Source organism: Chiloscyllium plagiosum, unplaced genomic scaffold (genome assembly GCF_037043375.1).
Source record: "Chiloscyllium plagiosum isolate Xiang-an unplaced genomic scaffold, Cpla_swu_hap1 HiC_scaffold_35, whole genome shotgun sequence".
Classification (NCBI taxonomy): domain Eukaryota; kingdom Metazoa; phylum Chordata; class Chondrichthyes; order Orectolobiformes; family Hemiscylliidae; genus Chiloscyllium; species Chiloscyllium plagiosum.
The window spans coordinates 35,817,991-35,831,372 of record NW_028270173.1 but is presented as its reverse complement, the minus strand read 5'-3'; the positions used below and the strand labels follow the sequence as shown (position 1 = coordinate 35,831,372).

At 38.4% G+C, this 13,382-nt stretch overlaps 1 protein-coding gene across 1 annotated transcript; it reads left to right on the top strand.

Annotated features, from left to right (window-relative positions):
• Positions 1-1,004: 1,004 nt before the first annotated feature.
• LOC122541233 (muscarinic acetylcholine receptor M2-like) lies at positions 1,005-12,269 on the top strand. The gene is made up of 2 exons (XM_087978982.1): positions 1,005-1,086; positions 10,804-12,269. Exons 1-2 carry the CDS (start codon positions 1,005-1,007, stop codon positions 12,267-12,269), a joined length of 1,548 nt encoding a protein of 515 aa, XP_087835108.1.
• Positions 12,270-13,382: the final 1,113 nt, after the last annotated feature.

Below are 13,382 nucleotides of genomic sequence, written 5' to 3'. Positions count from 1 at the left end.
GAATTCATTAATCTTTCTTCTATCTTCATCGTATGTGTTGCATTACTACATGAATCGATTGTTCTCATCAATGTCTGCATTTTTTGTTGCTTTTCTGAAATCAACAAGAGTATTTGGCATTTGTAATATGAAACTTTTGCCATTTCATCAAACCTGCTTTAGCACCCTTTATAATTAATGTATTTTGTTCTTCGAGGCACCATTTTCCCTCTTGAACTGCCTAAAAATGATTACATTCTAATCTTTATTCAGTTCTGATTAACGTCATCCTCCTGCAGTATTTATTATGTTTCTCTCCACAGAACACGACTGACCTGCAGATTGATTGCAGCTTGTTCTGTTTTTCACCCTCCTCGGCCATTTACTGAAGAATGAATCCTCCAAAGTACCTTAACATTACGCCTTCCTCATGCCTTTCCAGTTAGGCAAGGGGCATGGGAACAGCAGGGAAGGAAAATGTTCTTTGTAGGATTTTCACCATATATGCACAGGCAGTTATGCAGATGAGGTGAGTTACAGGACTGCAGCAGGTGACACCTGGTGGAGGGCAATTAGTATTGTAGTTTTGGAAAACAAGGACCTGTCTCTGTCAGGGATATTTTCTGCTTGTGATAGGAACGTGGGCGTGGGATAGGGGTGATAACCATAACAAAATAGAGTATGCATAACAGATCACTGAAGTTAGACGAGCAATGCATCGTCTCATGCTATGAGGACAATCAAGTGTGAATTGATGTTGGTTTCATGTCGTGTTTATACTGGAAATATCAAGGAATTTGCTTTGTGAAGGGTGGCCCTGTGGCTAAATGTATGCAATGATACCAAAATGTGTTGAATCTGAAATGAATTATCTGAACATATTTGTTCACTGATTGCAATTAATGACTGCCTCCATGGAATCAATTTGTACCACTTTTTTTTTGTAGGTGAAACACTTTTCAGTCGGTTATATATATTTAGTGTCAGCAGATGCATCACTTATTCTCACCAGTGGCTCTACTGAGATGGACCAGTGGATGATTTACAAATTCATCATCAGCTTAGGAAAGATGTATTATCCTCTCCTCGCTGTCTTTGGTGTTTCTGGTAAGTCTATACTTCCAGTTATTAATTTTTATAATTTTTCATTGTTTTAAGCCAACAAATCCATTCATTGAGTGAATTTTATTCATTTTACCCATCATGTTATACCAATGTACATTTATTTTTACCGCTAGTGGATTTATTTAGAATGCTGTAGCCAATTTACTTTTCCAATTGTTCCCATTTGGGATTTTCTTCTTAAGATTCAATTATTTCAAATTTCCAGTACACACTAGAAAACACTAATTCTAATTCTGTCTCACACGCATCATGATACAGATTAATATCAACACGTGGAGATACATAGACTTTAGATAATCAGTGAAACATTTCACAGTCATGACTTTGAATGCACTCCGGTCATCCATCTCATTTTATGCTATCCCTGACTTCACATCATTCTTTCTTTTCGAGATGGCTTGATTTTATAACAAGCACGAATCATCTTCTAATCGCAATTTCATGTAATCAATAGGCTTGCAGCGGACCCATTTCAAATTGTTGATTTGAAATAATTCAACGTAATGGGGTCTGTGGCACGTGTGAGAAGAAGTCTCTCTCAGACCCACAAACAATATGCTCTAAAGTCCCGAACTCCTCTAATGTTTCTTGGTCTCTTCAACACTTTTTGACAGGTATAGCTCTTTTTACGTGAAAACTCGGAAACTTTCTGAATGCACTGATTCTGACAACATCTTCGACAAAATTCCACCATTCATGTTTGTGCATCTGCATTTTCTGCTTGTTTAATAACATATAAAAACAAATAGATCATTCAGTCCGACAATTCTGACCTGTCAATAATGTAGCCACTTCTGATTGAATGTATCAAGATTTTTTCACTCCAGGCATAAACCCTTTGCAACATTTCTAAAAAAAACACCATCACCCTTTGTTCAGTTTATTCGACACGAATTTAAACTGACGCACTTCCTCAGTGCTCGAGGCAGCAGTTCTCTAAGATTTCCTATCTCTGAGCAAAAACAAAATTCTCCAGACTTTGGTCATGAAAGACATCGTTATTTTATGTTTTGACACACAGTCCCGACTCCTAAGCCAGAGGAACAAACTGGCTTGCATTGTTTCATCCCTTTATATATTTTGCAGTTTTCATTGTGATGATGACTCGTTCGTCAAAACTCCTACGTCTACAGACCAACTTTGTTGAATCTCTGCAGAGGCATGTCCTGATATCCAGAGAACAAGTCTGGTGAATCTTCATTACATTCCTTCACTGGTAAACATATCTTTGAGTAAAGACGCCAAAACTGCATGCAGTAATCCAGCTGCAGGATTAAGAAGCTTCCCAAGAATTATAGCAACACTTCCGCGCATCTGTACTCAGATCCCCTTGTGAGAAAGGCCAACCCTCCGTTTTCCATTCTCATCTGTCACCCCGACACTTGAGTGCATGACACTTGAGATTTATTGACAAGCAGACTAAGGTTCCTTTCCTAATTTAGAAATTTCTACCTCTCACCATTTATGAACTACTCTGGACATATGCTGTTCTTGTAAAATTGGATAATCCCAAATATATATATATATATATATATATATATATGTCAATTGCCGTCTTATTCCCAATCTTTATTCCTGTCCACATTTTCTGGAGTGTGTTTTACATGTTCCTCATTGGATACATCCCTGATTTCCTTTGTGATGTCTGCAATTTTAGAAAATTACATTTGGTTTATGCGGCCAAAACATTGATATAGGTTGTGAATGAACACATATACTGATCCGACTGTGCCTCCAACAATCATAGTCTGGAAATGTGCAAATGATCCATTTATAGTGAGTACTTCTTTCCTGTCGGATAGCCAAAGGTTAATAAATGTCAATACATGTTTCCTATACCATGACCTTTAGCAATTAATTACTGCCATGGATTATGAATCAGCAGAAAACAGAAAGCAGTGAGGGTTTCTGGACATTGGATCATACGCTTGCATTGGAGTGACTATAATGGTTTGCTATTCCATTCCACGGGATTGCTGATCAGGAGATGTTACTGAATGGCCAGTAGGTTGTGACTGGATTTACTCACTGATTATCAATTGGTTTGATCACAGTGCCACTTTAACATCCAGCACAAAAAAAATGCTGGGTTCGAAATTGGATTCTGAAGCAGAGAGAAAGGAACCCTGTCACAATAAGACTTGCATTTTCTTTTATTTATCTTAAATATTCAATTTCATTAAGTGATGGAGTTCGTCGAGTAATTTTTACTGGCACTGATAGATTGTATTGTCACACGTGTATTTCAATATTAACCTCAGTTTAGCAAGGATCCACCTGCGAGAGATGATGCAAATGCAGCCTTAGAAAAATGGAGATTATAGGTGAAATGAATTGCCTTGTGGTGAAGGTGGAACGAGAGTGACTGGTCCAAGTACGACGAGGGGAATTCACCCCATCCGTCATTGGGGATGAAATCTATTGTGACAAAGTTTGACAAGTTGGAATTCCCCTTTACATCTCTAAAATTTGAGAGCATTCTGGTTGCACTTTACAGACGTTGACTTAATTTATATCAATCTTCAGGAAGAATTCTAGACTTGTGATTGCCATTGACATCTAAGGTTTTGTTTGAAAATCTTCTTGAAGTGGTGCTCCCTTACACACTCATCTCCTTGCAAGGAATTTATTTGTAGACGTGGAACTACCAAAACTAGTGAGGTATCCACTGTTTAAGTTCCAAAACCGTTCTTGGCATATTTGATTTAGCTGGTTAGATTAGATTAGATTAGATTAGATTAGATTAGATTAGATTAGATTCTATTGCCACATACCAATTACAGGAACACAGAGAAAAGAGGAAACAGTCTACAATCTCCTCGCCATCTTAGAGAAACAATGCAACAAGTACAAATCAAAGGAACAGGAACAAAACCAAATGGAATGTCCCAATGGAATGGAATGGCGACTTCTGGCTCTCCCTCTGCTGGCACAATTTGGTCGGACCATAGAATCTCCACCACCGACAAGGGTTCAGAAGAGTCCTGGTTCATTTGTTACAAATGACTCCCCTACAACTTAGAGTTGCCACTCTCTACTAATATTTTTTCCACCGCTGCCACCATGAATCCTGCATTGGGTGGAGCAATGCTGCCACAGCCTCAGCCACCACATTGGCGCTGCCTGCACCAGACCAAACGACGTTACCGCCACTGGAACTAAAGTCACCACTCTCCAGAATCATCTCACGACAGCCGCTTTGTGCCCTACGCTGCCGTCATTCCTCTTCCGCCCCACCAAAGTGTCCGCACTTGAGCTCCCTTAATGGAAGCAAACGACGCCAAGATTAAAAAGACTAAAGATAAAAAAAGAAAAAGAAGTAAAAACAGAGTAAAAAAGCAGAGAGAGAGAAAGGAGCACGTGAGCCTCGGGCACGTGAGCTTCAACGCCGCGACCCTGACTTTGACATTTTGCTTATTCAAGCTTCACGACAAATAAGCAATTGGCTGAAGGTATTCAACCACTCAAGGTTGTGTCGGTCAGATTGTTTCAGATATTTTTTCTCTTCCTATCAGTTCTGACAAAAGTTCAAACGTGGAGACTTCCTTTTTCTGAGTTTGTCAGTAGGAGACAGTTTTCTCACAACATAGACGAGTTGGCAGAAGTTATTGATTGCTTCCAGTGCTGTGTGTTTTTTTTTCAGTCTGATTATGTGAGTAGAAACATCACGCTGTCCCAAAGCAGAGTTTTCTTGAATTTGAATGTGTGGAGGAGAAGATCACACACATCAATCCATGACATGTTGAGGTTTGCTAGCTTGTCTTCAGGCTACATAATTAGTGCAGCATCACCAGCGTGCAGAATATCGCTGACATGAATATTAAAACCTTCTGTTGGCTCTGAAATAAGTTCGTTGAGAAGTTTTCCACCGAATCATCTATAAATGACAATCATGTGCATTTGAGTAGATCTGAAAATATATCAAAATGAGAACATATTGATATATTGTACTTTTCACAATTTCTGAATAGTGACGTTGTTATTTTTACACGAGTGAACTACTTTTTCTCCTATTTATATCTCTTCCTCACAGTTAACATAGTGACTGTTCTGATTCTATCTCGGGGGAGCTGTGGTCTCACCAAATGCGTTACCCATTACTTGCTGTCTATGGCTGCGGCGGATACCTTGCTTCTTATTATTGAACTGATGGACAGATACTTTCCTATTCTTTTTCAGAAAAGTTTTGTTCTTGAGCACTTCACCGAAATATATAAAATCCATGACATCATGCTGCATTCAACCACAGACTGTTGTGTCTGGTTCACTGTCGTGTTCACTTTTGATCAGTTTGTAGCCATTTGTTGCCACAAGTTTAAACGTAAATATTGCACTGAGAAAACTGCGGCTTTTGCCCTGGGATCGGTGATTTTACTGAGCGCTATAAAGAACATCACGTGGTATGTTATGTTAACGGATAATTATCGACTTGGGTACAAAGATTGGTTTTGTTGTGCATCAACAAATGTTACAGAAACACTGGACAGTTTGGCAGCCATGCGTCTTCACTATATTCTTACTCTGGTGTTGCCATTTGTCGTCATTCTACTGCTTCATGTTCTCATCATTAGACATATGTTACTATCCAGAACAGTCTGTAAGAGACTACAGGGAAGCAGCAATGGTGAGCGTCCTTGTGAATTGGTGATGGAGAGACACACAAAGACGAACACTTTACTTTTTGTTCTGTCTGGGTATTTCATTCTGTTATGGTCGATCCATGTGGTGGATTCTGCATGTGTTGGAATGATGTTCTTCGAGTCTGAGTCTATATTGGTGCCTTATTTAAGGCAAGAATTAGGAGTCATGCTCCAGCTCCTAAGTTGCTGCACACGTACTTGCATTTATGCCATGACTCTCAGGAAGTTCAGAGAGCAATTGAAAAATGTGTTCAATAAACCGTTTACTTAAATTGGTTAATTAATTAAACGATGTGATCGAGATACTTCCCACCAGTAACAGTAATTCTCACTGAATTCATGATCTAAGAAGTCTAGGTTTTGTTCTGTGAGTGGCAACAATACAGGTCTCAGAGTGCAAAAATTGGAAATAAGGAGGATTTTAAAATATTGAAGGGGGAATATTTAGAAACGTGAGGAATTGCCGAACACTTGTAAGCTAAAATTCAGTAGAAATAAATGTGTTGTGGAACAAACTCTGATTTGAAGGATTCCTTACCTGGAAATAGCAATAATGCAACTGCAAATCATGTCGACATACAGTAAAAAGCGATTGTTGCATTACTGTTATCGCAATCCAACAAGTGGCAGCAAGGTGACGAAAAATAAACAAATGAAACAGCAGTTTTGTTTCTAAGTTGTAAAACTTTAATAGTCAGGAGGTTATGATAAACATAAATACAAAACCTTTTCGAGTATAATTTCAAATGTGGTAGGAACAGTGAAAAGTTTGAGGAGAAGATTAGCAATCCAAACGATGCTGGCGTGCACCTTTTAAATTAGAGTAGATACAGTGCTTGAATGTTTGGTGGTGAAAGTTACACTTCAAAACCAGCAGCAAATTCTGAAAACAGCAATCAAAAATTGATAGGAAAACTGATTCCACTGCAAGAGTGGTTCAAGTGAGTATTAATGTTGTGATTATAAGGAAAAAGTAAACATTAAATGGAGAATGATTAAAAGGGAAGGTTGCTTGAATGTTTTATGAGCGCAACGGTGAATGGATTAATACTGACTGGCCTGGATATTGATGCCCACAATCCATAAATCAAAGGACATTTTTTTTGCATAATGATATATAACAAGGCAAGATGATTCCAATGGCTATAATACTAATAATCAAGTGCACAGACTTTCAAAACAAAAATGCACAAAGACAAAGGGAAACAATTTCGCACAAACAGTGCTCAGGATTTGAAACCCAGAGCTTGATGTTTTGATTGCCACAAATGCAATTGTCGGCTTCAAACAGGAATTTAATAAATAACTGAAGGAAGAACATTTGCCAGAATACTGTAAAACGGTGAGAAAAAGTGAGGGTCGTTCAACAGATCTTTGAAATAATCAGGATTGAACGGTTGAACCAAAAAGCTTGTTGTTGTGTTGGATTTTTAAAACATAATTCTGAAGCAAAAACAATCATTCCTTATTAAACTCATTGTTATTCCGAAATTAGATTAGGAATCAAAATATTAGTTAATGCCCCTAGCATTGATAGGGACATTGGTGATAACGAATTGGCTAACAGAAAGAACTAAAAGAATGGTAGTAAGTGGACGATTTTAGGTCTGAACCGCGGGTAAATAGTGATATCCAATACACGTCGATGCTATGAATTGTGCCTTTCTAATATGTTAATGGTGTGCAGTTAGTTGACAGGGTATCGTTTCAACATTCATGATAAGAAGTAAAATTAGCCTTCAGGGCAGAAGGGCAGTAACAGCAACTGATAATGAAGTTTAAAAATCACACAAACCAGGTTATAGTCCAACAGGTTTAACTGGAAGCATTAGCTTTCAGAGCGTTGCTCCTTCATCGGATGTTTGTGGAATACACAATTGTACGACAAAGAATTTATAGCAAATATTTACAGTGTTATGTAACTGAAATTATACATTGAAAAATAACTTGATAGTTTGTTAAAGCTCTCATCTGTGAGAATGACCGTGGTAGTTTCACTTCTTTCATATGTCAATCACAAAACTTGTGCAAATTGCACACAGACAGTCCGTCGAGGCTGGAATCGAACCTGGGACCACGAAGCCACGATGCCGCCCTAAACACATTTCAGTGTGAACATATTTTTTCTTTCAGAGAAGTGCTGAGCGTTTGGGTTTTTTTTTAACATACACCACTGATAAGATTTGCTACCCACTTTTCAGTTACAGCTGTTGCTTCTTAAAACATTTTGCAGCATACGTGTAATTATTTTTTTAAATGAGCACCATCAATACTATGGATACCTCTCCTGCCTTTTAGCATCCCTCAGCATTTGACGAAACATAATTGTAATAATATAGTTGACTCTGAGCTGTCCTTTGGGCAAGTAATAATGAGCAATAAATGTTGGCCAAGCCAGCAATGCCGTCATCCTGTGAACGACTATCCAAGGAAAAAAACACAAGCTTCACATTTGATCTGTAAATCCGTTGGGGAAGAGTATCTGCTCGCATTTTTGTCTATTGTTGTTTCGTTTACCTGAATTTTTCTGAAAACACAATTAATGTTTGCATGAATAGAAGAATAACTATGAGGTTTGTCAACATAAAAAGCTTCCAAAAGGGACAGCGGAAAGGAGAGTTGAAGAGCAGAATCAAACGCAAAGGGAAAAACAATCGATGCAAAGAAAAATAGATTGAGAATAAAAATGGACAGACTCGATTGTTCAAATAAAGTTCGAGAAAATATGAAGCATGGGTGAAATTCAAAGTCACAGCTCTTCAAAACAGTTAATGCTTTTGATTTTCAAAATCATTTCACATGTCAAAATGATCATGACGATGCAAAAAATACAAGGCAGTGACATTGTTTGAGAGAAAACTCGGGATGTTAATTGATCACACAACAGTTAGACCATGAAACCCCTTATGATGCAGAAGGATGGACGTGTGTACAATTAATGTACAGGACAGGTAATGAACAGGAAACTAGATTAAATATGTCCGAGCGAAGTGCATAGACTACTGGCATGCTGAGTGGGCTATGAATGTGCTAGGCACGGCCTAAATCCTTCAAAAAAAAAGAATGGTTTCCTGGGAGCTATGAAGCGCTTACAGACGAAAGTGATCTTGATAGAAGCATTCTCTGGATGGTACAATACAAACATTCAAGCCCAAACGCACTATGTATTTCTATTTTAAATTGCTTCACATGTTTGCAATGTGGTTGGGGGAATGAATGAACTGAAAGAAAGCACCTCACAAAAAATCGGTCAATATATTGTGGCATTACCTTCCCTTTACTCGACACCAATTTGTGCATTGCACAGAATCAAAGGAATCTTGCGATGTCATCAAGCAGGTAAGACAGGCAGTTGCTTGGTTGTTTTCTGACAAAATTTAAGCAGGAAATTAGAAAACAAAGTAGCTTTAAAGTTAAATTGTGCTGAAGAAGAAAAGCCAGCTACTAATATCGTGGATTAAAAAAAAACCTCAAGCATGCATTGATTTGTTATCATAATAACACAATCTTTCATTCTAAATTATTAATATAGTCTTTCACTGCAAATGAGGCTTTAATTTTCTACATCCATTCCGAACTTCGCGAAGCGTTAAAAGAAATAGACAACAGTGTGTTGAGTTTTCAAACAGTGCATACCCATAATCCTCGGCATTTACTTTCTTAAATGGAACCCACTGTCGAATGGAAAATTTGCGCTGAATAGTGTTTATTCAAAAACAGGACTAAAAGAATAAATGAGCAGGAAACGAGCATCATCAGGGGCACGATTTTGTAGCTACAGTTTGGCAATTTCGTACTGAAGTCTATTGACGATTTAAGTGACGAGCAGAAACCATAGAATGATGCAGTGCAGTCCAAGATGATTTGCTCTATCATGTCTCTTTTATCTACTTGAAAAAGAAAAGTCAGTTTTTCTCCATTCCCCGTGTTTTTGTACATGGTTCAATATGTTCCCTGGTCTCTCCAGCAATTTCTGTTTTCGTTTCCATTTGTTCCTTATGGGAATTTTAAATCGATGTAATATTATGTATTTAGATATTCACATGTAGTGATTGGGATATTAGGTACTTTTGCAGCACTAGCTTCAGTAAAGAATTGTTACATCATGCCATGCTATTTCAATTCTACTCAGCAATGACAAAATCCATGAGAAGTAATCATCCTCCCCTGTTTACAGCGCTGTCCTCGTAAAACATGGCAGCGATGTGATCAGAAAAATGAGGAAGTGTCGCTGGTGATAAGCCATTATCATTCTGTGGTTTTCCGTTCATTTATGCCAACCTTTAAATCTCACCTCGAAGCTGTTTAATGGACGTATGGTCAATGTTTTGAGGATCTTTGAAGGATTGCTCTGAGGGCGGAATTGTTGCAGAAACATCATTTTGACAGGAAAACACAGGGACAATCCATCATTCTGCGTCTTCCAATATGTAATGTTCATTGCTGCCAGTCGCATGCCCGACAAGCGTGCTCAGTGGGACTCGCCCTCTTGAACTGAGATCTCATGAAAAGTAATCAAAAGGATAACTATACTATGAATTGACTCAAACTCAGGCTTCACCCTTCCTCCAGGGTTTAGAGCTCAGAGCATGAGCCTCTCTTCTGCCGAGATCTGAGAGCTAATTAGGTTGTATCGTACGTGAGCTTTTGTGTGTGTGTATGTGAGGACAGGTTATTACTGGTCATCTGTTCTCCATTAACTCTCCGCTACTGCTTGAATTGAATAAGTTTAAATGATTATTTGCTGCTGATACACAAATTCTACCAACTCAAAATTAATAAATGTTGACAACTCAAAACGTAAAGAAAACATTCGTGCTTCGGGCATTTTGGACCACTGTAAATAAGCTAACCCGCGTGATTAATATAAAATTGAAATCAGTTTAGATTTAATGCCCCGTGAGCTCATTTCGAATTAAACCGGGGCATGAGAAGGATCTTCACGTTTATAAGAGCCGCTTGCTTTGTTTGTTCTTTCCTGTATGAATTCAATGATCGATCTGGAATCAAAATGCTTTACTGATCTTTTTATCCACTTTCGACATTTATGTTTTATCAGCGCAAACTACGCATCAGAATCGGATAGCGGAAAATGGAACAGATGGAAATGAATCTCTCAGTAACCCAACTGGCTGGCTCGATAGTGGAAACGGGACTTCTTACAAAACGCTTAAATTGGTCTTCGTTGTGATTGTAACAGGATCATTAAGCTTAGTGACTATAATAGGAAACATTCTGGTCATATGTTCTATTAAAGTCAACAAACAATTACAAACTATTAATAACTACTTTATTTTCAGCTTAGCCTGCGCAGATCTGATTGTAGGTGTATTCTCCATGAATCTATACACCATTTACATTGTAACAGGTTACTGGTCGATGGGCCCAGTGATATGTGATTTATGGCTTGCTGTAGATTATGTTGTCAGTAATGCCTCCGCCATGAACCTCCTTGTGATCAGCCTTGACCGCTACTTCTGTGTGACCAAACCGCTTAGCTACCCTTTGAGGAGAACAACGAAGAGGGCAATGATGATGATTGCGACTGCTTGGATGTTACCATTTATTATGTTCACTCCTCCCATTCTCGTCTGGCAGTTTATCACAGGTGAACGGAATGTTAGTGATGGCGAGTGCTATGTTCAATTCCTCTCAAATGCTGTTGTTACTTTTGGTACTACGATAGTCGCGTTTTATCTCCCTGTTACTATCATGGTGATCTTGTATGCGCACATATCTCGAGCCAGCAAGTGTCAAATAAAAGATAATAAGAAGATGTCAGAGTCAAGCAAGGACAGCGGTTGTCCCAGTCTAATGAAGGATAAAATGAAAAAAATGGATAGCACAAGCATAACCAATGTGGATGACGGTACTTCCCCCGTCCAAGAGCAAAATGGTGAAATAACAAATTCTAATTGTGCCCAAGAAAAGGGGCCAGAGTTATTCAATGAGCCCACTTTTTTCAGTGGGTTCCCATCAAACCAGATGAAACAAGGAATGATGCAACAGAGAACAAATCTTCCAAGTGAGCAAAGCTGTCTCAGTAAGGAAATATGCAAACTATTTTGTTTAAAGATAGCTCGCAAATCTCAAAGCTACAATAACAGTTCAACTAATTCAGGAATAGTACCAACCATCAGTAGCGAGAATGGGACAGGCAGAAAGGTCAGAGCTGACGATAAAATCAATACCGTGACCAAGAGTCCTGCTAACAAGAAGGCCATTACAACCCGAGAAATGAGGGTGACTCAAACTATCTTCGCAATTCTCCTGGCATTTATTATAACCTGGACCCCATACCATGTTATCGTGTTCATTAAAACCTTTTGTTCAATCTGTGTCCCCAATCCAGTTTGGACTATTGGATACTGGTTCTGTTACATCAACAGCACTGTCAACCCAGCCTGCTATGCACTCTGTAATCACAATTTCAAGAAAACTTTCAAGTATCTTCTCTTGTGTCAGTACAGAAATGTTGGTGCAACAAGACGAATACTTCAAACAAGCACTGCTTTGCGAACATAATGGTGACTCTCATAATATCCATCCACGACTGGCAATGAAGCCAATGTGTTTTTTGTGCCAGATTATGGATAAATTAAGCAGTTGATATGAATAATGTTGGAGGCGCGTTTCATTATGCCCCACTAATATGCGATGCACATGAAAAGTTAAAATGTGTGATTATTCACACGAGTTTATGAAGGAACTGAAAGATAAAGTCCACAGCATCATTAAACGTGGTATAATAATATCCAGCGAGAAATGCTCAGTTCATTTTTAAATAATATCACTCAACGTAAAAAAAACACTACCTAGGTTACAGTGTGCAATTTAATAAGGCCAAAGGGCTGAATCAACTCGCATGTTAGCAAATTAATGCCAACAGCAAGAGGTTTGATCCCAGCCATTACTGAGGAAGTCTTGGTCTAAACCTCCGCATATTATCTGGTCGTGAAATCAACGCTTTTCAAGCAATAGATAGATACCTGTCTTCAAGTGGAGAACTGAAGAGGAACGAGCTAACTATTTAAGATCTGGAGGAAACATTGTAGTGGATATATGAGGAAAAGAGTTTCACACAGAGGACTGTGGGTATCTGGAACTTCCTACCTGTAAGGAATGGTGGAGACAGAAACCCTTACAAGATTGAAGTTGTGACGATGCTGTTGCATTAACATGTGGATTTTACCGTTTTGTTTTTTTTTCGAGACAGATTTGAGAAGAGATGAAGCACAATCTATGAGAAGATAAACAACGTGTGAAGCCTTGTTTTTGCTTTAAACTTCGAACAGTAGAATAAATTATGTCTTCCTATAAAGCATTATGACTAACTCAATTGCATCTGGAACTGAAAATGTATGCGACACCTTACATTTACGTTTAAAATAAGAAAAAAATAGAGTTTGGACTATCTTTTAAATGTAATTTCAGGGTGTTTGGGCTGGTCCATAACAAAGAATTTAGATATGCACTTACCATGCCAAGGCATACAAATTTCGGGGCTAAGTGCTGGAAATAGGATTGGAATAATAAGGTAGTTCTATGTTATTGGCATGGATCCGATGGGCTGAAGGGCCTTTTTTCTGTGCTGTGGAATTCTATGCTTTCGCCGTGTTGTTCCTTCGTCAGATGAAG